Raw genomic sequence first — 25,459 nt, 5'->3', positions numbered from 1 at the left:
ACCCCCAGTGCCTATAGCCTCTCTGCTACATGTGAGCATCTTGCAGCCTGCAGCCACCACTAGAGGGAGCTCAGGAGCTTACTGGATACTGTTTCTCCATTGAACTCAATAATAACCCAGTATATAATAAGCTCTTGAGCTCCCCCTAGTGGTGGCTGCAGGGTGCTAGAATGCTATCATTTAACTATGTCTATGCAGAGGGTTTGGAGCTCTGTATAAGAAAAAAAAAAAACTGTTCAGCACACAATATTGGATGTACTGTAAAATTGACCTTGTGTAAAGGTGGTTGTTCAGAGGCATAGGCACAGCGGGTGTGAAGGAAGCAGTTGCAACCTATCTCCAGTGCCTAAAGCCTCTCTGCTCCATGTGAGCACACCAGTATTGTAAATGGCTCATGGTAGGTGTATCAATATATGTGATCACAATAGCACACATCATGTCTCCTGCTCTTTGCTGTGTATTTGTAGAGATGACTGGAGTTGGTTGTCTTCTCAACGGCGTGCGGTACGTCAATGGCCAGAGCTTCCAGCCAAACTGCAAATTCAACTGCACTTGTGTGAATGGGGATATAGGATGTGTCCCTCTCTGCATGAACTCCCGCCCCCCACTGGTGTGGTGTCAAAACCCCAAACGTGTCAAAATGGCGGGGAAATGCTGCAAGGAATGGATATGTGACGATTCGAAGAGGTTTAGAAAAGCATCTCCACGACACATTGCTTCCCCAGGTTTGTTTTCTGTTGTAAAGTTTATTAGGAACTTTTCAGGCTACAATGTATTCATGTTTCCCCTATACAAATGAGATATTGTATGTGCAATACCATATCCGTCCACACGGTGTCCCTGAGTGACATGGAACACCAAGCACTGCCAGTAAAGCACACTTTGTACAATCTACAGCTCCACCTAGTGGTAGAAGTATGTAGTGCAGTCGTATACATACAATATTTTTGATCTACAAAATATAACTTTCGCAGAGCAGAACATGACATTTCAAAAATGAGAAATCCACATAAATAGAGTGGATTCTTCTTATTCAGATGTATATTGCACATAGTAGCAATATGATACATGCAGTAGTAGTAATATTACTCTTAGTGGTATTCATATACAGTCATTAATATTATTGTTATTGGTAGTAGTAGTATTATACATATAATTATTGTCATCATTATTATTATTATTTATTAATAATTATTCCTATTTCTTACCTCTATCTATCTATTATCTATCTATCTCATATCTATCTATCTATCTATCTATCTATCTCATATCTATCTATCTATCTATCTATCTATCTATCTATCTATCTATCAATCATCTATCTATCTATCTATCTATCTATCTATCAATCATCTATCTATCTATCTATCTATCTATCTATCTATCAATCATCTATCTATCTATCTATCTATCTATCTATCATCTATCTATCTATCTATCTATCTATCTATCTATCTATTATCTATTATCTATCTATCTATCTATCTATCTATCTATCTATCTATCTCATATATATCTATCTATCTATCTATCTATCTATCTATCTATCTTCTATCTATCTATCTATCTATCTATTATCTATCTATTATCTATCTATCTATCTATCTATCTATCTATCTATTATCTATCATCTATCTATCTATCTATCTATCTATTATCTATCTATCTATCTATCTATCTATCTATCTATCTATCTATCTATTATCTATCTATCTATCTATCTATTATCTATCTATCTATCTCATATCTATCTATCTATTATCTATCTATCTATCTATTATCTATCTATCTATCTATCTATCTATCTATCTATCTATCTATCTATCTATCATCTATCTATCTATCTATTTATCTATTATCTATCTATCGATCTATCTATCTATCATCTATCTATCTATCTATTATCTATCTATCTATCTATCTATCTATCTATTATCTATCTATCTATCTATCTATCTATCTATCTATCTATCTATCTATCTATTATCTATCTATCTATCTATTATCTATCTATCTATCTATCTATTATCTATCTATCTATCTATTATCTATCTATCTATCTATCTATCTATTATCTATCTATCTATCTATCTCATATCTATCTATCTATCTATCTATTATCTATCTATCTATCTATCTATCTATTATCTATCTATCTATCTATCTATCTATCTATCTATTATCTATCTATCTATCTATCTATCTATCTATCTATCTATTATCTATCTATCTATCTATTATCTATCTATCTATCTATCTATCTATCTATTATCTATCTATCTATCTATTATCTATCTATCTATCTATCTATTATCTATCTATCTATCTATCTCATATCTATCTATCTATCTATCTATTATCTATCTATCTATCTATCTATCTATTATCTATCTATCTATCTATTATCTATCTATCTATTATCTATCTATCTATCATGATTTGTTATAAGCAGTAGTAATATTATTATTATATATCAATATTATTGTTATTTTTTATTACTATTCTATTATTAATATTTCTTACTATTATTATCTTTACACATATTAGGTCTGTGCGTGGTAATATTATACTCTGTACACTGCTAGTAGTAGTATTATTATACAGTAGATTATTATTAATACTTGTAGCTTCATATATATTATTAGTTTTTAGTTACTTTTATGCAAATAAGGTTTTCAGTGCACCTTGGGACAGGTATGCTCCGTGCGGTGCACCGGACTCCCCTTCCGTCATCTCAGGGACTGTCAATCAAACAAGAGGGAAGGCACTGCGATGGCGATGACTGGTGGTGCACCAAACCGAGCGGCCCCGCCCACAGTGCACTAAAAAACTTATTTGCGTAAATATAAAAATAAGCATTTCTCAGGATTAGAGACAAGATTCTCACAGGAAAAGAATGGTTATCTTTCGGGACACCTACTTTACCTGGCGGTATTGCTTACTTTGAAACTGATTTTGGAGATGTCAGACTCTCTTTAACCCCTTAACACATAATCACATTGCGGGTGCCGGCTGTGTAATAAAGACTGGGATCAATGGCGTCCAATCTGGCTGTACAGTGGTTTGCCGGAAGCAGATCCTGATTAGACACCACATTCTGCCGCCTGTAAACAATCATTTTTTTACATGTTAAAAGATTTGGATGACCTGATGATCGAGCAATCGGTGACGGTATTACACTGCCAGCGTTCATCCGATTATCTGCCTGTAATACAGGCTTTACCGTTAGCAGTAGTATTATACCGTACAGATTATTTTACTACTACTACTGTACGTAAAATTCCTACTCAAATTTTTATTAGCAGCAGCAATAATATTTTTGTACCTCATATGCAACTTTTTTCTTTCGATGTTTTAGTGTACGGGGGAGAAAGTGAATCCTGGCACAATAACTGTATTATTCAGACCACTCCGTGGAGTCCATGTTCCAAGACGTGTGACATGGGAATATCTACGCGGATATCCAATGATAATGACAAGTGTAAACTGCTCAAGGAAAGTCGTCTCTGTAACATGAGACCCTGTGAAGTGGACATTATGCAGCATTTTCGGGTAAGTTTTCTTTTTTTTTCAAATTAGTTTTATGGAAAACTCCATGAAGGTGCAGTGCATAGGGACGGTATGGTGGTGATTGTGGTGGCGATGGGATCTGGGACTGGTCATACACAGCTTAGCTCTTTTACCTGGGAACTTCCGTTGTGTAGTGAGACCTAAAGGGAACGTGTCGTCAAAAAATTACCTCTTGTTTAAATCACGTTTTTATGTTTAATATATTTTTAAATACCGTGATGTTATTTAGAATTTTCCATGTCTATCCATATTTAAACAAAAAACGTAAAATCCTGCAGTTTTCCCACTGATCTCTAAGCCTAATAATAGGCACTACCTCTTTGTCTGTACAGGTCACTTTAATGCAGTTACCGTCTTATCTATAGAATGAGGTTATATCATTACAGGCAGGATTAGAATGACAGATAAGACAGGATCCACCGTTCACAATAGGTGATGGTCAGAGCTCATCTATTCTTTCCTTGTACAATGACCTCTGCACAGGTCACAGAGCAGGCCTAGAAAACTCACTGAGGTCCCCTCCTGACCATTGTGCCTATGGACCATGGGGGTGCCGTACGGCTAAATGCTGTTAAGTACAGCTCAGGTAAGATGGCCGCCCACATAATCATGTTCAGGAAATAGAATAAAAAATCTGCAATCAGAAAATAAAAAAACAGATTAGAAAAAAGGAGATGTTACTAAGTTTTCGGTGACACATTTCCTTTAATATGTGACATGAGGTCAACCTGAACAGTGGATTCAATTATCATGGAGATCAGTACCTCTGGTGTAGAATCTATGGGTAGACAATGGCTGACATGAGTAAAAACCAGTCAATAATAGAGAAATCAGGAAATGGAATTCATAGACAATCAAGCATAAGGTCAGGGCTGGAAGAGTTCAAGTAATACGATATTGCAAGCAGGAAAGATAATCCAAGCACTACAGAAACTAGCAAACCTTGGGCAAAGAGAATTGGGGGAGTGATAGAGTTCAGTACGTAAAGAGAAAGGCGTGTTTAGTTGCTGTGCTAGTTGTGGTCAAGTAACATGGCAGAGTCAGTGAGCACCGATAGCAGAGGAATATTTTAAAAACATTGCATCCTGTCAGCAGTGATGGACATAGCAATAGTGATAATGATCCCTTTGAATGTTCATGTGTACGGTTCCTGTTATTGATCAAATTCAGAGTATAGATGCAGGTCCAACCGTACATTTAGAAAATAGGAATACCCCTTTAAGACAGGTTCAGGAAGGAAAAAGGGCCATTGGTTAAAGGGGTTGTCCTTTAGCCAACACTGTCCACAGGATAGTGTCTGATCACCGGGGGTCTGACCATTAGAAAACCAACTGATCACAAGAATTGGGATTCTTAAACTATGCTATTTTCAATAAAACTATGGACTTTGACTGGGTGACCACATATCCATTCAAGAGTTAGACCGATCATCCCCATTTTTGTGATTGGTGGGGGTCCCAGAGGTATGAATACAAAGTTATGAGACCTGTGAGTAGATTCTGGAACAAGCCCTTTCTGATGTGCTAGGAAGAAAAAAACAGGAAGGAAATCATAGGGGTAACTTCAAGATCCTGTATTTGATGCCAAATGGGCCCCATCTGCCATGTACCGTGTTGTGGGCCACAAAATGCATCAGGGACCAGGTACAATTTGTCAAACTATCTTTGCCTAATGCAAAATTCTGGGATTCGTGTCCCCACATATCCCTTGGTTGTACTTGATGGACTTCTTTTTTCAACCATATTAACTATGTAAAATCTGTTACATGGACCACCTACTGTCATGTGCCTTTTAAGGTGTCTTGGTGTCCTACTACATGTTAGCCTCCCCCCCCCCCCCAACTGTACCGTGGACGTGTGAAAGCTAAGCATACTGTATAGTTATGTCCTTAAATTTCTATGTATCATATCAAGGGCGGATTGGCCATAGACCTTACAGGGAAATCTCCCGGTGGGCCGATGTCCAGGGGGCCTCCCAAGCCTCCATCTCAGCCGCTGGCTGGGTACATAATAAGCTATCAGTGGTAATGAACTCTGTGAGAATCAGGTACTCATGTACATGACCAGCGACATGCCCTCCTGAATTCAACTATGGCACACATCTCACTTCCTAAGCACCCTGCTCCATATCTTAAGCAGAGACAACTGGAAGAGAAGGAGAGAAAATGGCCTCTACTGATGGCCAACTCAGAAGGACAGCTTTTGGGGCAATATATTGTGCGGCACTGTGGTATGTGGTATTTTGCGCTATAGTATTGCTGACCCCCTACTTTTGTTGCCCTGCCCACTGTCAATTTTTAGACCCTTCTTTAATATTAGGCCACTTTTAGGTTTTTTTTTTCCATGGCCACTTTAGGTTCCCAATCCGCCCCTGTATCATATATTTCTTAATGTATCTGTTCACTTTAATAATTTTATTTTTTCACCTCTCTTTTCAGCCAGGTAAAAAATGTCTGGCCGTTTACCGGGAAACTGAACCCAAAAATTTCACTATTTCCGGCTGCGTGAGTAAGAAAGCTTACAGGCCCAAATACTGTGGCGTGTGCACGGATGACAGATGCTGCACTCCTTACAAGTCTAAGACCATCAAAGTCGAGTTTGATTGCCCTGATGGGACCGGGGTCTCCTGGGACGTCATGTGGATCAACGCTTGTTTTTGCAATCTGAACTGTAGGAGACCAAATGACATTTTTGCAGATCTGGAAAGCTACCACGATTATACAGAAATTATGAACTGATGATGAAGAAGAGATGATGAAGACCGGGGTGTCCTGTATGAGCCAGGATCCCTATGTTGATACTGGTGCTATACCGTTAAAGTGCATTAATGCGTCTCAGGGTGAGATGTGACTTGTTATCATTTACTTTCTATATGAAGACGTAAGAGAAGGCTCCCGTTCTCGCCTTTTATTTCCGTTACACCAAACCTTTTAAACAAAACTAGGCCGATTAGGTCGGAGTTTCATTCTTTTTAAGAGTAAGAACCAACATCACGGTTGTCAACTCAGAATTTCCAGAGTTAGGCCTCTTGCACACGACCGTATGGCTTTTTCAGTGTTTTGCGGTACGATATAAACGGATCCGTTTTTCTTTTTTTTTTGTTTCAGTAGTGTTTCAGCTTCTGTTCCGTTTTGTAGTTCTGTCTTTCTGTTTGGTTTCTGTTGTGGATCGCAAACGGAAACGGCAGCATGGCATATACAGTATACAGTAATTACATAGAAGAATTGGGCTGGGCATAACATTTTCAATAGATGGTTCCGCAAAAACGGAACAGATACGGAAGACATGCGGATGCATTCGTATCCGTTCCATTTTTTTTACAGCCCCATTGACTTGAATGGAGCCACGGAACGTGATTTGCGGGCAGTAATAGGACATGTTCTATCTTTGAACGGAACAGAAAAACGGAAATACGGAAACGGAATGCATACGGAGTACATTCCGGGTTTTTTTTGCGCACCCATTGAAATGAATGGTTCCGTATATGATCCATATATACGGAACGCAAAAAAACGGAACGGAAACGCAAAAAAAAATGTTCGTGTGCAAGAGGCCTTCTACTGATTACAGGGCCAAAAAGGCTGATGTACCATAGAGGTTTAGGGTACCTAGAGAAATGGGATTCAGAGGAGGTTGGTTGCAATTTGTGGGAACCTGTGCCCTTTCCATAGGTTGCACAAGCAGGGTGCGACTGGTGGTTATGGAATGGGGGCAAATAAACACAAAGACCTCCTGTCCTGGTCTTTAGGGGAATGGTAGAGTTGTAAGCATCAGAAGCGGGAGCGGGATCCATCCTTGCCATGGGACAAAAACATTCTGTAGACCCATTTCTCGTTGATCCTACAGCAAGGTAGGAAAGTTTGAGATTCAACAACCCCTACCCAGTGGGTTACAGCTTTTGCATTGTGCCCTGGAGAGTAAAATTGCATTTCTGGCTTCTGTACTTCGGATCTAGGTAGAGAGAAGATCTTGTGTTCCTCTAAAAATGTGCGGAACTGATGAAGCATTAGACAGAGTGGTATGGAAATTAGTGACCCTGATGGGCTGATGACCGGGAGACACACTCTTTGTCTTCTCTTTAAACGGGGTTAAAAATAAAAAAGGGGCAGTTCTCGCCTTCACCGATCCCCGGCTGATGCTTCTTTGGTTTCTGCTGCTCTTCACGTCTTGGTCCGGGCTCCACACACAGGAAATGGCTGTAAATGCCCGCTCAGTCACTGACTGAGGCAGGACACCTCGGTGAGGGTAAGTAATGCATCTTTTAACCCATCCTGACCTTCTTAGAACACATTTTTTCCTCTTTTACTATTGCAGAACTGCTAATGGTAAATAAATAATGAAGAAATGCAAGGAAGACACAGATCGTGTCTCTCCTGCTACAGTGAGCTCTGATATTAGTAATAAAAGTGCTAAAATGAAACATTTTTGGGGAAAAAATAAAGTAAAATGTTACCCAAATTACACCGGGGTACAGTTCAGTGTCTAAAAAGTCTACACAGTACACAAAAACAGAGGCATGACTTGGAGCTCCAGGGCCTCAAAGTAAAATCTGTACCAGGACCTCTGTGGTGTCTTTTCATGTGGCAGAGGGGCCTTTGGGCCCCCTACAATGACGGGGCCTAGGTATACGGCTGCAACCTCTGCACCCCCCAAAGCTACATCTTCACACAAATAGCCGTGATTCCAGGTATTAGTTCCTTGTATTTTCTGTGTCAGATCCAAAGGAGGGTGAGAGACTCCAGGCCATCGGCCCCTTTGGCCCTACCTAAAATCCAACCCAAAATTCATTATTTATTTGAGCTGAAAACTAAAGGTACAATGTGGGGTCTGCACGGAGATGATCATCCATAGAGGTCTTAGATTTCCCGGCTCAGCGGGAAGGTATACCTGGAAATTATTTTCAGAATTTGGCAATAATTTGTGTTAATGACTTTATGTTAATTAATGTAAATAAAAAAAATATCTATTTTGTTTGACTCCTTTTGTGTGGATGGTTTTTGGGGTTTCAGAATCGATGCATCCGGGAGTCGGTGTTACCAGTTGGGGAGGGGGGGGGGTGTCCCTGCACAGTCTAACACTGGCAGCACTGATTGGACAATGTCAGAATGTGCAGGGACACACCCTTAACTGGTAACACCCCTCCGGCCCTTCTAAGTGGAGTATTTCATGCTCCGATGCTCTCCCTTGCCCTGCGCGATACAGCTGTTTGCTTATATCTTTACACTGCTAGGCGGAGGCTTCCGACTAGAAGCGATCCTGGTGACGTCGCCAGCACTAACGGGCGGGCTTTAGGCTTTTTTACAGGCTAGGGCAGGGATGGCCAACCTGTGGCTCTCCAGCTGTTGTAAAACTACAACTCCCACCGTGCCCTGCTGTAGGCTGAAAGCTGAAGGCAGTCTGGGCATGCTGGGAGTTGTAGTTTTGCAGCAGCTGGACAGCCACAGGTTGGCCATCCCTGAGCTAGGGCAGCGCTAAAGACCGCGCATTAGTGCTGGTGACATCACCAGGATCACTGCTAGATGGAAACCTCCACCTAGCAGAAGACTGGTACGTCACCGGATATGAAGAAAAAGCCTTTGCCCTACAGCACAGGGCAAGGGAGAGCATTGGAGCAAAAAATGCTCAACTCATAGGGGCTGGATGGGTGGAGAACGGGTTAGGCCCCCTGCACACGAACGTTGTCTGGGTTCAGCAGTCTGGACAATGTGGATCCACTGTGCCAACTTATTGGTTGGGCTTTGGGCTAAACCTTATAGGTGTTATTCTCGCAGTCCCCTGGTGTTCGCCCTTAAACCCCTGTACAGGGATCTGAACTTCGCTGCAGGGGAGCCACCAGACTGCTACCTCTTGGGATAGTCCCAGTATAACTGGCAGCTGACCCATTAGGTCAGAGACTCTGGTGAAAGCACCAGAAGGTCTAGGCCCAGGCATAGTCTGAACTGTCACTTATACTGATTATGTGGTTTTTGGCAGAACTTGACTGTAGGAAACTTGGCTGGATGGTTGAGAGACAGGGAAACCGCACCACAGTTGCAGAAGCAGTCTGGACAGTCAGTCTCTAATATTGGAACTGCAGATAATAGCAGCACAGAACTGTAGACACCTGAAGAGCTTGTGAGGGGGGTAGTGATGGTGAAGAAGGCGGGCAGGAACCAAGACTGTAACACAGACACAGGGAACCTTAAGCTCAGGCACCCCCTGCCTGGAGTGAGTGCCTTATATACCCCAGGGACCCCCAAAGGATTTACACATGTGCACACTGGCCCTTTAAGAGACCACAGGTGAGTGCACACAAACTCAGGGAACAGAGACTGGAGCAATGGAGACAGCAGCTTGCAGAGGTCGTGAGGCAGCATGGTGAGCAGCATGGCAGCAGTGGCACAACCATTGACCTAAAACCATGTTGTAGCTCTACACTACAGGTAGTGGTTCTCCTAGACTTGCATAGAAAGGCTTGTTTTCAGCAAGCTATCCTGTATCCTCCGTGGTTGATAGTCTCAGCATATTTTTTGTTACAAACTAGAGAAAGGGATCCTGAACTCCGAAATGTGTTGTTTTAAAAGAGAATCCAATAAATAAGTTTTACCCTCTCCTTGAATTGGTCGTGATTGTCCCTTGAGATGTTCTGACCTGATGTAGACCCCCCCCCCCCTCCAACTGCTGGATCCATCACCTAAACCAGGGATGCTCAACCTGCGGCCCTCCAGCTGTTGTAAAACTACAACTCCCACCATGCCCTTCTGTAGGCTGATAGCTGTAGGCTGTCCAGGAATTATGGGAGTTGTAGTTTTCCAACAGCTGGAGGGCCGCAGGTTAAGCATGCCTGACCTAAACTATGTGTTTTTTTTTTTTCATTTTTGATTTCTCCTCCCCACCTTTTATAGAACTTCTTAGAACCAAGACGTTTTACTTGGGCTTGATTTCTGTGGGGAAAGTTGTATTTTTTTTTTATTGGCACTATTAAATTTACCAAATCATGTATTGGAAAATGGGGGATAAATATTTGTAGGATGAAAATGAAAAAAAAAAATATGCCATTGTTTTTTGGGTTTAGCTTTTAAGGTGTTCACTAAAATGTTACATGTATTGTGCAGTCGGTATGATTAAAACAATACCTATTTTATATTTTTCCTTAGGGCTTTACTACTTAAAAAATAATAAAAAACATATTCTGACCCATAACCTATAACTTTTTTTATGTTATTTTTCATATTTTTATATCATTTTTGCTGGTACCATTTTGAGGTAAATACAAGTTTTTGATTACAGGCTGTGCTTAATAGGAAAAGCTGCACAGGGCCTCAAGCTGCAATGACAGCAGATCAGCACTAACCGATTTTGCGGCAGGGGAGGCGATCAGGGGGCGGAGGTAGCCCTCTCCTTTTGACTAACCGCTCAGAAGCTGTGGTTGCTATTGACAGTGGCATCTGAGGGTTTAAGTGTCCATGGCCAGATTCTCACAAGGCTTTGAAATTATGTAAAATTTCATCTACCATTCTTTTCCTACTTGCGCTGACTGAGAGTGTACTAAAGAAGAGACTGGGCAGCCTCCTACTTCTTTTACACAGCAGCAGCATTGTATTAATCATAATGGTGACAATGAATGCCTCTGTTTTGCTAAACTCACCCTCCCACAAAACAAACCAGCTTAAGGAGGTTTTCTGAGCCTATACAAAATACGGAAAGTTACATAAAATGTGTCTGAATGATCACGAGATGATGAAATAATTTGTTTAAACATCGTGCCTTGCTATGTGCAGCACAGTTGTTTTGATGCTACCAGGGTTTGCTGCTGGTGGGATAACCAATGTAAAGCACTGCAGTTTCTATGATCACATCCTTTGCTAATTAAACATTACTTGTCTACACACTAACATTGCACAATCTACTCCAAAGCATATGAAACAAGAACCCTCTAGAGACAGGGAGGGAAGGGAGAGAGGCAGTGGATAGAGATGTGTCATGTGTGACATCCCATACTACAGGGAGAGACATAGTTATGTGCTCATTGTACTGGGCGTCATGTAAGTAGATGCTAAGCACCCAGAACATGTGGTTGCATCACAGATAGAGCTACAGACAGTGTAGTAGTAAGCGATAATTTAACAACATTTAACTCTGTCCTATTTTGGTAGTACTTTATATAAATTCATTCATGATAAATCATCAGAAGATAAGTCAGTAGAGCACATATTCTAAGATAAGACATCATGACTAGAGTTGAGCGGACACCTGGATGTTCGGGTTCAACGGGTTCGGCCGAACTTCGGAAAAAAGTTCGAGTTCGGGACCCAAACTTGAACCGAACTTGACCCCGAACCCCATTGAAGTCAATGGGGACCCGTACTTTTGAGCACTAAAATAGCTGTAAAAATGTCATGGAAAGGGCTAGAGGGCTGCAAATTGCGTCAAAATGTGGTTAAGAGCATGGCAAGTGTTCTGCAAATAAATGTGGATAGGGAAATGACTTAAAAAAACATAAAATATGTATTTTTTAAAATTAGGGTACACCCCAAAACATTGGGAAATATAACCCTCCAGTCGTGCTAAACACACGTTCAGACAATACACTGGCTGCAGGGCAGGCCAGCACCTCCAAGGCGTAATGGGCAGCTCAGGCCATGTGCCCAATTTGGAGACCCAGAAGTTGCAGGGGCTGACCCCTGTCAGTCAGTTCGTGTAGGCGTGTGCTTACTTACTGCCCCACCATGTCGCACGTCCCTGTGATGTTCACGATCCGATTTGATATCTGCTCTATCAACTTTCGATGTTCTTTTATGCGCCTACCATGGTGATCAAAGGTGGCGGGGAATCAGGGTTCCAGGGCGGAGAGGGAGCGTGAGAAAAAGAGACCAAATTTAAGGGAGATAAATTTATTTCAAAATTTTGGGATCAAGAAGAAATGTAGGAAAAGTTATTGAGGCGCAAATGTGGGACAAATTACAGAAACCCAAATGCTGGCCAAAAGAGTATAGCGGAAATGTGGGACAAAGTATTGAAGCTTAAATGTGGTACAACTTGTTTAAGTTTAAGCATTGAATCAAAGGATGTGGCGCGCATCAATTAAAGAAGCATTTCAGAAATTTTATTCCCTGTCACCTATGCAGAGCAGGGGTTTATTCACGTCTAAAATTGTATAATGTCAACCCAAGAATGTAACAGAAAAATTACAGAAATTAATTAACCTGTCTACTTTGTAGAGCAGGGGTCTATGACAGAAAACAATTGTTTATTGTCACCCGAAAATGTAAAATAAAAATTATTGAAATTTATTAAGCTGTCAACTAGGTAGAGGAGGGGTATATTACACTCAAAAATTTGTGAATTTGACCCTAAAATGTAACTGACAAAAGTTATTTTATTTTTTTATCGGTCTAAGGCCTCTTTCACACGGGCGTCATGTTTTTTTTAAGGATAAGGTGTGGGTGCGTTGCGGGAAAATGTGCGATTTTTCCGCGCGAGTGCAAAACATTGTAATGCGTTTTGCACGTGCGTGAGAAAAATTGGCATGTTTGGTACCCAAACCCGAACTTCTTCATAGAAGTTCGGGTTTGGGTTAGGTGTTCTGTAGATTGTATTATTTTCCCTTATAACATGGTTATAAGGGAAAATAATAGCATTCTTAATACAGAATGCATAGTACAATAGAGCTGGAGGGGTTAAAAAAAATAAAAAGTAATTTAACTCACCTTAATCCACTTGATCGCACAGCCGGCATCTCTTCTGTCTTCTTTCTTCAGGACCTGGGTAAAGGACCTGTGGTGACGTCACTGCGCTCATCACATGGTCCATCACATGATCTTTACCATGGTGATGGATCATGTGACGGACCATGTGATGAGCGCAGTGACGTCACCACAGGTCCTTTACCCAGGTCCTGAAGAAAGAAGACAGGAGAGAAGCCGGGCTGCACAATCAAGTGGATTAAGGTGAGTTAAATTATTATTATTTTTAACCCCTCCAGCCCTTTGGTACTATGCATTCTGTATTAAGAATGCTATTATTTTCCCTTATAACCATGTTATAAGGGAAAATAATAATGATCGGGTCTCCATCCCGATCGTCTTCTAGCAACCGTGTGTGAAAATCGCACCGCATCTGCACTTGCTTGCGGATGCTAGCGATTTTCACACAGTCCCATTCACTTCTATAGGGCCTACGTTGAGTGAAAAACACACAAAATAGAGCATGCTGCGATTTTCACGCAACGCACAAGTGATACGTGAAAATCACTGCTCATGTGCACAGCCCCATAGAAATGAATGGGTCCGGATTCAGTGCGGGTGCAATGCGTTCACCTCACGCATTGCACCCGAGCGGAAAACTCGCCCGTGTGAAAGGGGCCTAATAGGTATAGCAGTGGTACTTCACACCAAAAATTTTAGAATTTCAACTGCAAATGTAACTGACAAATATATATTTTTTGTTAACCGGCCTACTAGGTATAGCAGTGGTACTATACACCCAAAAATTGGTGAATTTCACCAGAAAATGTAAATGACAAAGTAGTAAAATAATATAAAATAAAACACGTACAAAAAAAAAAAATGGATTTATGAGGTGGAGTTCCATATGGAATAGGAGTTTGAGGAGGCGGTGGACGTAGCGGAGTAGGTGGAAGCGGCGGTGGAGGAGGACGAGATAGCTAACACAGGTTCTTGGTTTTAATTTAATTTTGTAAAATTAAGGTACACTCCAAAAGAGTGTGAAATATCCAAAATACAACAATGAGCAATTGCGCTGCAGTATAACTGTCACGGATGGTGTAGAGGTAACAAGACAATACAATATAAAGAATGACTCACTGGATCCACAACTAAGGAACAAAAGGGAGACCCCTGAATGAGACCTGCCGCTCTCCCTTATTGCTCAGCCTATGCGACCACCCCAAAGGTGGATGGGCGCATATCCACGTACCTCGACTATCTTACACCTGAAGACCCTACAATAGTGAGGGGACACGACCACCGGCTCCCTACACAGACACGGAGGGAGTCAGGGTCACCTGGATCCAGAAAACAGAAAATCCTAAATACATAAACAGAACTTATCTTGCAGACGACTGAGGACTGTGGACTGGGAACTAGGAACAGCATGCACACACACTCCAGGAAGTTGTATAAGCCGCACACTACTGCATTCTGGGGAGGAACTTAAAGGGCAGCAATCAGTCCAACTGCATGACAGCTGAGATAGACCAACGAGATGAGGAACCAAACCAAAACAAAGAAATTCAAGGAGGAGGATCTGAAAGGCTCCTGTCAGAGCTTCTCAGCTGACTGGCTGTGACAGTACCCCTCCCTCTACGAGTGGACTCCGGACACTCAGAGCCCACCTTCTCAGGATGGGACCTATGGAAAGCCCTGATGAGACGAGAGGCCTTAATGTCCGTCACTGGGACCCACATCCTCTCCTCAGGACCATAACCCTCCCAATGAACGAGGTACTGGAGGGAACCGCGGACAAGACGAGAATCCACAATCCTAGAGACCTGAAATTCAAGATTTCCATCAACCACAATCGGAGGAGGAGGCAAAGGCAAGGGTACAATACGTTGAACATAAGGTTTCAATAAGGACTTATGAAAAACATTATGGATCTTCCAAGTCTGAGGAAGATCAAGACGGTAGGCAACAGGATTGATGACAGACAGGATCTTGTAAGGCCCAATAAACCTAGGACCCAACTTCCAGGAGGGAACCTTCAATTTGATATTCTTGGTAGACAACCACACCAGATCACCAACATTCAGGTCCGGACCAGGCACACGTCTCTTATCTGCCACACGCTTATATCTCTCACTCATGCTCTTTAGATTATCCTGAATCTTTTGCCAAATAGATGACAAAGACGAGGAGAATCTGTCCTCATCAGGTAAACCAGAAGACCCCTCTCCCGAGAAAGTCCCAAACTGCGGATGAAACCCATATGCACCAAAAAATGGTGACTTATCAGAGGACTCCTGACGACGGTTATTTAAAGCAAACTCAGCAAGGGACAAAAAAGAACACCAATCCTCCTGATTCTCTGCCACAAAACAGCGCAGATATGTCTCCAGATTCTGATTGACGCGCTCTGTCTGGCCATTCGACTGCGGGTGGAAAGCAGAAGAGAATGACAACCGAACCCCCAAGCGAGAACAGAAAGCCTTCCAGAATCTGGAAACAAACTGCGTGCCCCTATCAGAGACTATGTCTGAAGGAATACCATGCAATTTGACAATGTGGTCAATAAATGCCTGCGCCAGCGTCTTAGCATTGGGCAAACCAGGGAAAGGGATAAAATGCACCATTTTGCTAAAACGGTCCTCCACCACCAGAATCACAGTCTTCCCCGAGGAACGAGGCAAGTCCGTTATGAAGTCCATGGACAGATGTGTCCAAGGACGGGAAGGAATGGGCAAAGGGAGGAGAGGACCTGATGGCCGTGAATGAGGGACTTTGGCACGAGCGCAAGTCTCGCAAGCTGCCACAAATCCCTCAACCGACTTACGAAGCGCAGGCCACCAGAATCTCCAAGCGATGAGATCCAGTGTGGCTCTTGCCCCCGGGTGCCCAGCAAGGACCGTATCGTGGTGTTCTTTAAAAATCTTGTGTCTCAAAGCGAGAGGCACAAACAACCTCCCAGGAGGACAAAGATCAGAAGCTTCTGACTGGGCTGCCTGCACCTCTGCCTCCAATTCAGGAAAAAGAGCAGAGACCACCACACCTTTAGCCAAAATGGGACCCGGGTCTTCAAAATTCCCACCTCCCGGAAAACAACGTGACAGGGCATCTGCCTTCACATTCTTAACCCCAGGGCGGAACGTGACAACAAAATTAAACCTTGAAAAGAACAAAGACCATCTGGCCTGTCTCGGGTTCAGACGCTTGGCTGACTCCAAGTAGGCCAGATTTTTATGGTCAGTAAACACAGTAATAGGGTGTCTGGCTCCCTCTAGCCAATGGCGCCATTCTTCAAAAGCCAACTTGATGGCCAACAATTCCCTATCTCCCACATCATAATTTCTCTCTGCGGAGGAGAGTTTCTTTGAGAAAAAGGCACACGGTTGCCATTTGGCAGGAGAGGAACCCTGAGACAAGACCGCACCCACCCCTACCTCAGAAGCATCAACCTCAACTATGAAGGGTAACGAAATATCAGGTTGTACCAGGATGGGAGCGGAAGCAAAACTTTCTTTGATATTAGAAAAGGCCTTACGCGCCTCTACCGACCAGGAAGAAAAATCTACCCCCTTTCTGGTCATATCAGTGAGTGGTTTAACAACAGAGGAATAATTCAAAATAAATTTCCTGTAATAATTGGCAAAGCCCAAAAAACGCATCAGCGCCTTCTGATTCTCAGGAAGCTCCCACTCAAGCACAGCGCAGACCTTCTCGGGGTCCATGCGAAAACCAGAAGCGGAGAGAAGAAACCCCAGAAATTGAATTTCTGGAACTGCAAACACACATTTTTCCAGTTTTGCGTATAATTTATTCTCCTTCAGAATGAGCAAGACCTGACGTAAGTGTTCCTTATGAGTCTTGAAATCAGGAGAAAAAATCAAAATGTCATCCAAATACACTAATACAAATTTTCCCATTAAATGATAAAAAATGCTGTTCATGAAATGCTGAAAAACGGCTGGGGCATTCATCAAACCAAAAGGCATAACCAAATTCTCAAAATGGCCCTCAGGGGTATTGAAAGCCGTCTTCCATTCGTCTCCTTCTCTGACCCTGACCAGGTTGTATGCCCCTCTTAGGTCTAATTTGGAAAAGACTTTAGCCCCAACAACCTGGTTAACAGGTCCGGGATCAGAGGAAGCGGATAAGGGTCACGAATAGTGATACTGTTCAGCTCCCTGAAATCCAGACAAGGTCTTAAAGAACCATCTTTTTTCTTAACAAAGAAAAAGCCAGCGGCAACAGGTGACTTCGAGGGTCGTATGTGTCCTTTTCTCAAACTCTCAGAGATATAAGCATGCATAGCGACCCTCTCAGGTTGGGAGAGATTGTATAAACGAGATTTAGGCAGCTTGGCGCCTGGGATGAGATTAATAGGGCAATCATACTCCCTGTGCGGAGGCAAAACCTGAACTCCACTCTCCGAAAAGACATCCGAAAATTCAGAGAGGAAAGGTGGTACAGTCTTAGTAGAAACCTCAGAAACAGATGTTATGAGGCAATTCTCTCTGCAAAAGTCACTCCAACCATTTATTTGCCTCGCTTGCCAATCAATGGTGGGGTTATGTTTAGTGAGCCAGGGTAGTCCCAACACTAGAGGAGTAGGCAAACCGCTAAGGACGAAACATGACACATCCTCAACATGAGCATCACTCACAATTAAACGGATATTGTGAACTATGCCCTTTAATGATTTCTGAGAAAGTGGAGCGGAATCAATAGCAAAAACAGGAATATCCTTTCCCAAAGTGCATACCTGGAAACCATGAGTTATTGCAAATTGATTATCAATGAGGTTGACAGCTGCTCCACTATCCACAAAAATCTCACAAAAAATGATCTTGCTCTCTAGCGCCACCCTAGCAGGTAGGACAAAACGGGAACTACAAGCAAACGGAAAACCTTCAATTTCCGCCTCAACCCTGCCAATAGTAACAGACGGAACATTTTTAAAAGATTTTTTCCTTTTTGTCTCTTTATTACTCCCAGAAAACTGCCTGAATCTCCTAGAGGGACAAACATTTGCCAAATGATTTATACCTCCACAACAAAAACAAACCCTCCCATGCGGGCTGAATCTTCTATTGTCAGAGGCAATCAACCCCAGCTGCATGGGCTCCTGCTCAGAAGGGGCTGACAGCGACTGAGACCCCTGCGCACAGAATGAGACCGCTGCACTGTCCCAGGACTGAGTATGACAGGAAGGAGAGATCTCTCCTCTCTCACTAAGACGCCTGTCAATACGAACGGCCTGAGACATAGCAGAGTCCAGGGAGATTGGCCTCTCATGAAAGGCAAATGCATCTTTCAATGCAGCATCATTCCAACCAGTATCAGCTGCCCATCTCCGAAATTCTGAGCAGTATATCTCTGCGGATTGTTTACCCTGGCATAACAGACGTAGTCTAGACTCAGCCAGAGCAATACGATCCGGATCATCATATATCTGACCCAGGGCTAAAAAGAATTCATCCACTGAACGGAGGGGCCGTGCCCCCTCCGGCAGTGAAAAGGCCCAGGATTGAGCGTTACCCCTGAGCAGCGATATAATGATCCCCACCCTCCGTTCTTCATCACCAGAGGAATGGGGAAGAAGGCGAAAATGGAGTTTGCAAGCCTCTTTAAAACGCACAAAAATTCTTACTACCCCCAGAGAACGTATCCGGGAGCGAGATCTTAGGCCCAGCACAAACTCCATGAACGCAAGCTGAACCGGTCACTTGAAACTGAGAAAAAATCCTACGGAGATCAGCTACCTCCAATGAAAGACCCTGGAGGCGTTCAGCCAAAAGTGAAACCGGATCCATGCTTGAGACGGTTTTGGCGGCTTATATTGTCACGGATGGTGTAGAGGTAACAAGACAATACAATATAAAGAATGACTCACTGGATCCACAACTAAGGAACAAAAGGGAGACCCCTGAATGAGACCTGCCGCTCTCCCTTATTGCTCAGCCTATGCGACCACCCCAAAGGTGGATGGGCGCATATCCACGTACCTCGACTATCTTACACCTGAAGACCCTACAATAGTGAGGGGACACGACCACCGGCTCCCTACACAGACACGGAGGGAGTCAGGGTCACCTGGATCCAGAAAACAGAAAATCATAAATACATAAACAGAACTTATCTTGCAGACGACTGAGGACTGTGGACTGGGAACTAGGAACAGCATGCACACACACTCCAGGAAGTTGTATAAGCCGCACACTACTGCATTCTGGGGAGGAACTTAAAGGGCAGCAATCAGTCCAACTGCATGACAGCTGAGATAGACCAACGAGATGAGGAACCAAACCAAAACAAAGAAATTCAAGGAGGAGGATCTGAAAGGCTCCTGTCAGAGCTTCTCAGCTGTCTGGCTGTGACAATAACAATGGCTGGTTAGTGCCAGTATACATGTCTATTCTGCACAAGGTACGGACAAGTCCTGAGGGATCCATGCCTGGTTCATTTTAATGAACGAGAGCTTGTCCACGTTGGCTGTGGACAGGCGGCTGCGCTTGTCTGTGATGACCCCCTCTGCCATGCTAAACACACGTTCAGATAATACACTGGCTGCAGGGCAGGCCAGCACCTCCAAGGCATAAAGGGCAAGCTCAGGCCATGTGCCCAATTTGGAGACCCAGAAGTTGAAGAGGGCAGACCCGTCATTCAGTACGTGTAGGCGTGTGCACACATACTGCTCCACCATGTTGGTGAAATGCTGCCTCCTGCTAAGACCTTCCATATCAGCTGGTGGTGCTGGTTGTTGTGGCGTGCTGACAAAGCTTTTCCACATTTCGGCCATGCTAACCCTGCCTTCTGAGGTGCTGGCGGTGCCCCAGCTGCGTTGGCGACCTCTTCCTCGTTCTCTGCTTTCGCCTTGTGCTTCCACTGTGCCCCCGCTTTCAGGTGGGAATGCCACCAGCAGCGCGTCTACCAGCGTGCGCTTGTACTCGCGCATCTTACGATCACGCTCCAGTGACGGAATTAAGGACGGTACGTTGTCCTTGTAACAGAGATCCAGCAGCGTGGCCACCCAGTAATCAGCACAAGTTAGAATGTGGGCAACTCTGTGGTCGTTGCGGAGACACTGCAGCATGTAATCGCTTATGTGTGCCAGGCTGCCCAGAGGCAACGAAAAGCTGTCCTCTGTGGGAGGTGTATTGTCTGTGTCCTCTGTATCCCCCCATCCACGCACCAGTGATAGCCATGAGCTGGTCTGGGTGTCACCAAGGTTCCTCCTCCTCTACCATCTCCTCCTCCTCATCCTCCACCTCCTCATCCTCCAGAACTGTGCCCTGGCTGGATAATTGTGTACCTTGGGTTTGTGGGTGCAGGAATTCACCCTCGGAGCCACTTGGGAATGACTGGCCGGCAACCCTACGAATTGATCCCTCTTCCTCCTCCTCCTCCTGTGCCACATCCTCTTCCATCATCGGCAGGAGCGTTTTTTTCAAGGAGGCATAGAAGTGGGATAGTAACGCTGAGAACGGCGTTATCGACACTGGCCATGTTGGTGGAGTATTCGAAACAGCGCAACAAGGAACACAGGTCTCGCATGGAGGCCCAGTCATTGGTGGTGAAGTGGTGCTGTTCCGCCGAGTGACTCACTGCGTGCTGCAGCTGAAACTCCACTATGGCCTGCTGCTGCTCGCACAGTCTGGCCAGCATGTGCAAGGTGGAGTTCCACCTTGTGGGCACATCGCATATGAGGCGGTGAGCGGGAAGGCCGAAGTTACGCTGCAGCGCAGACAGGCAAGCAGCAGCAGGGTGAGAACGCCGAAAGTGCGCACAGATGGCCCGCACTTTATGCAGCAGCTCTGACATGTCAGGGTAATTTTTAAGGAATCTCTGCACCACCAAATTCAGCACATGCGCCAGGCAAGGGATGTGCGTCAAACCGGCTAGTCCCAGAGCTGCTACGAGATTCCGCCCATTATCGCACACCACCAGGCCGGGCGTGAGGCTGACTGGCACAAACCACTCATATGTCTGTTGTTCAAGGCCCGTCCACAGCTCCTGCGCGGTGTGGGGTTTGTCCCCCAAACAGATACGTTTTAAAACTGCCTGCTGTTGTTTACCCCTGGCTGTGCTGAAGTTGGTGGTGAAGGTGTTACGCTGACCGGATGAGGAGCCGGTAGAGGATGAGGAAGCGGAGTAGGAGGAGGAAGCAACAGGAGGCAAACTGAAGCGCCCTGCAATCCTCGGTGGTGGAAGGACATGCGCCAAACTGCTATCCGCCTCAGGCCCAGCCGCCACTGCATTTACCCAGTGTGCTGTTATGGAGATATAACGGCCCTGACCGCGCCTACTGGTCCACGTATCCGTAGTGAGGTGCACCTTGCCACAGATAGCGTTGCGCAGTGCACACCTGATTTTGTCCCCTACTTGGTTGTGCAGGGAAGGGATGGCACGCCTTGAAAAATAGTGGTGGCTGGGCACGACGTACTGTGGGACAGCCACCGCCATAAGGCCTTTAAAACTATCCGTCTCCACCAGACGGAATGACAGCATTTGAAATGCCAGTAATTTAGAAATGCTGGCATTCAGGGCTAGGGATCGCTGGTGGGTAGGGGGGTACTTCCTCTTCCGCTCCAGTGTTTGGGAGATGGAGAGCTGAACGCTTCCATGGGACATTGTGAAGATGCTTGGTGACCCAGGTGGTGGCGTTGCTGGCAGATCCTCTGTTTGTGGGGTGCCAGGTGGCACTGTCACTCCAGAGGTGGATGAAGAGGCCGCGACTGCAGCAGAAGAGGAAGCAGGAGGAGCCAGAGACCTTTCTTGGTTTTTGAGGTGTCTACTCCACTGCAACTCGTGCTTTGCACTTCAATGCCTGGTCATGCAGGTTGTGCTCAGGTTGAGAACGTTTACGCCTCGCTTCAGGCTCTGATTGCACAGCGTGCAAACCACTCGTGTCTTGTCGTCAGCACATTGTCTGAAGAACTGCCACGCCAGGGAACTCCATGGAGCTGGCTTTGGTGTGCTCGGTCCCTTGCTGCGGTGGGCAGTAGGAGGCATACTGTCTAGAGGACGGCCGCTCCGCTTTTGCACCCTGCTCCCTCTTCTGCTGTGCTGGTGGCTCTGTGCGACAACCGCATCTTCCTCCGAACTACATAGGTCACTCGCATGACCTTGATTCCATGTGGAGTCGAGGACCTCATCGTCCTCCACATCATCTTCCACCCAGTCTTCACCCCTGCCTTCCTTGTCGGTCTGCACACTTTCGAAAGCCCCAGCAGTTGGCACCTGTGTTTCGTCATCATCCGAGACGTGCTGCGATGGTCCTCCCATGTACTCATCTTGAAAGATAAGTGGTTGGGCATCAGTGCACTCAATCTCTTCCACTTCTGGGGCAGGGCTAGGTGGATGGCCCTGGGAAACCCTGCTAACAGAGTCATCAAAAATCAGAAGAGACTGCTGCATGACTTGGGGCTCAGACTGCTAGGCTGATTTGCAAGGGGGTGAGGTGAAAAACTGATGGACATCGGCTGCAGGTGCCAACTGTGGTCTTTCAGCAGGAGACTGGGTGGGAGACAATGTGAAGGAACTGGATCCACTGTCAGCAACCCAATCTACTATCGCCTGTACTTGTTCAGGCCTCACCATTCGTAGAGTCGCATTTGGCCCTACCAAATACCGCTGCAGGTTTTGTCGCCTACTCGCACCTGAGGAAGGTGTTTCACTTGTGCGTGGAGCTGGCACAGATCGACCACATCCTCTCCCTGCAACAGGAGCTCCACCAGCAGCACCACGACCTGGGCCACGTCCCTTATTTGACACTCTCCTCATGTTTTTTAAATTTAGGATCTTGCCCTAAATGGGTGTTTAATTAATAGTAGAATAGAATGACAGTATGTAAAGGATGTATCTCAGACAGCCTGAACCAGTGTAGGTCTCAATAAAATATTTTTTTGCCCAAAATGGCTGTATTTCAAATGCCTAATTCAAACCCCTGTATGTAGAGGTAGTATCTGAGAGGGCCTGAACCTCTGTAGGCCTGCAGTAAATATATCTTTGCACAAAAAGGCTGTATTTCAAATGCCTTATGGGGGCGTCTTGTGCACCCTCCTATGCAAATCTTTTCCTGGGGCTGTGGGAGAGAAATATCTTCTTAACGGACCCGATCAAGCACATCGAGAAGGTCCACATGTGGTGCCGTTATATCGACAATGTGCTTATGATTTGGCAGGGTAGTACTGAGGATCTGAAAGAGTTCATGGCACTCCTTAATGAGAATAATGTGAATATCCATCTCACGTATAAAATGGGGAGGACCAAGATGGATTTTTTGGATGTGGCTTTACATGTGGATAATGATGGTTTTATACACACAGACCTATTTCGGAAGCCTACCGCTGTGAACAGTCTCCTCCGTGCCGACTCCTATTGTCAGAACCTCCCAGGGAGCCAGTAGTGGGATGCGGAACCCACTGGCAGTAAGCAGCTGACAGCCCAGAACGCGGTACAAGTTTAGGGATAATCCAAGAGGGGTAGTCAATGTCCAATCCGGGTCGAGGCAGGCAGCGAAGGTTCAAGGCGGAAGACAGTCCAGGGGTCAGTAGCAGGGAAGGATACAAAGAAACAACAGGCAATAGAAGGATCTGCAGGGAGGCTAGGTGTTCACCATAAGGTGGAATAACTCAGCAATGAACCAGAGCTCAGGCCAGGTCTTTATAGCCAGGGAAGGTAGGAACCACCCTCCCCAGGAACCAATTGCAGGCGAGGAAGGTGGAAGGTGTGTACTGGGAATCTCCCTCAGCAAGGCTCACACCTGACAGCCGGATAATGCAGGAACTCTATGCACCCGGAGTGTACTGCGCACACGCCGTGCACCCACACCTCGGGCACCAGGTGTTCTACCGAGTTGAAGGGGAACCCGTGCCCTGCGCCGTGCCCGTGGTCCCAGAGTAGGGGTAACACCCCCTGCTTCCTGACAGAGCCCCCCACCAAGGAGCGGCCTCCGGACGCGACCCTGGGAAGGCCTCTCGGGGTGAGCCCGATGGAACGCCCGCACCTTGGCGGCCGCATGGACATTCCCCAAGGGCTCCCAGGAACGCTCCTCGGGACCGTACCCCTTCCAGTGGATGAGATACTCCAGGACCCCACGCCGGCGGCGGGAGTCCAGGATCTCCTGGACTTCATACTCATCATCGTTATTCACCTGGATGGGAGGTGGTGGAGCAGGTGCCCGGTCCGGGAACGGGTTGGCACGGTGTGGTTTCAACAAGGACACGTGGAATACCGGGTGGATTCCCAGGGAAGTAGGCAACTGGAGCTTGGCTGCAACGTTGTTGACCATACTCACGATCTCAAAGGGACCAAGGTAACGGGGTCCCAGTTTTCGGGAGGGACAGGACAGCTTGAGGTGCTGTGTGGAAAGCCACACTTTGTCCCCGTCTTTGTACCTGGGGAATTCTGTGCGTCTACGGTCTGCCTGCATCTTGTGCCGCTGCTGAGCGGCCTGGAGTTGCTGCGTTAGGGTTCGCCTCAGTTCTCGTAGGAGCCGGAGTCGTTGAGCCACTTCAGGCACTGGGACATCAAGGGGGAGATCCGGGAGAGTTGCGGGATGATAGCCATAGTTGGCATAGAATGGTGAGAGCCGGGTGGAGGAATGAAGCTGATTGTTGAAGGAAAATTCCGCGAAGGGGAGATGGCTCACCCAGTCGTCTTGTAGATGGGATGTGTAACAGCGAAGAAACTGTTCGAGGGTTTGGTTGGTCCTTTCGGTCTGCCCATTGGACTGGGGGTGATAGGCAGAAGACAGGCTGCGAGTGATATGAAGGCTACGGCAAAACTGGGTCCAAAAGCGGGAGGTGAATTGTGAGCCCCGGTCTGAGACGATGGAATCAGGGAGCCCGTGCAACCGGAACACGTGTTGGAGGAACAACTCTGAGGTTTTTTGGGCCGTCGGGAGACCGGAGGTCGGAATGAAGTGGGACATCTTGGTACATCTGTCCACCACCACCATGATGGTGGTACAGGCTTGTGAAGGCGGTAAGTCCACAATGAAATCCATGGCTATGTTGCGCCATGGAAGGGTTGGCACTGGCAGAGGCTGTAATAACCCAACAGGTTTTGAGGTGGGACGTTTGTAGAGTGCACACACGGAACAAGACTCTATGAAGGAGCGTACGTCGGCTGCCAAAGAGGGCCACCAAAACTGACGTAGGATGCATTCCGTGGTGTTGCGCCTTCCTCGGTGGCCTGCTGTGGGGTGGTCATGGTGATGCTGTAGTA

At 45.4% G+C, this 25,459-nt stretch overlaps 1 protein-coding gene across 1 annotated transcript in view; it reads left to right on the top strand.

Annotated features, from left to right (window-relative positions):
* The window catches only part of CCN4 (cellular communication network factor 4), a 49,653-nt gene extending 42,996 nt beyond the window's left edge, over positions 1–6,657 (top strand). Inside the window, exons 3-5 of the mRNA XM_040432546.1 lie at positions 468–725; positions 3,359–3,552; positions 6,008–6,657. Of these exons, the coding sequence (XP_040288480.1) occupies positions 468–725; positions 3,359–3,552; positions 6,008–6,307 (752 nt within the window). The 3' untranslated portion in view covers positions 6,308–6,657. The remainder of the gene's footprint in view (positions 1–467; positions 726–3,358; positions 3,553–6,007) is intronic.
* The last annotated feature ends 18,802 nt before the right edge of the window (positions 6,658–25,459 follow it).

Source organism: Bufo bufo, chromosome 5, assembly GCF_905171765.1.
Source record: "Bufo bufo chromosome 5, aBufBuf1.1, whole genome shotgun sequence".
Classification (NCBI taxonomy): domain Eukaryota; kingdom Metazoa; phylum Chordata; class Amphibia; order Anura; family Bufonidae; genus Bufo; species Bufo bufo.
Note: the sequence above shows the minus strand (reverse complement) of the source record. Positions and strands in the feature narration are given on the sequence as shown.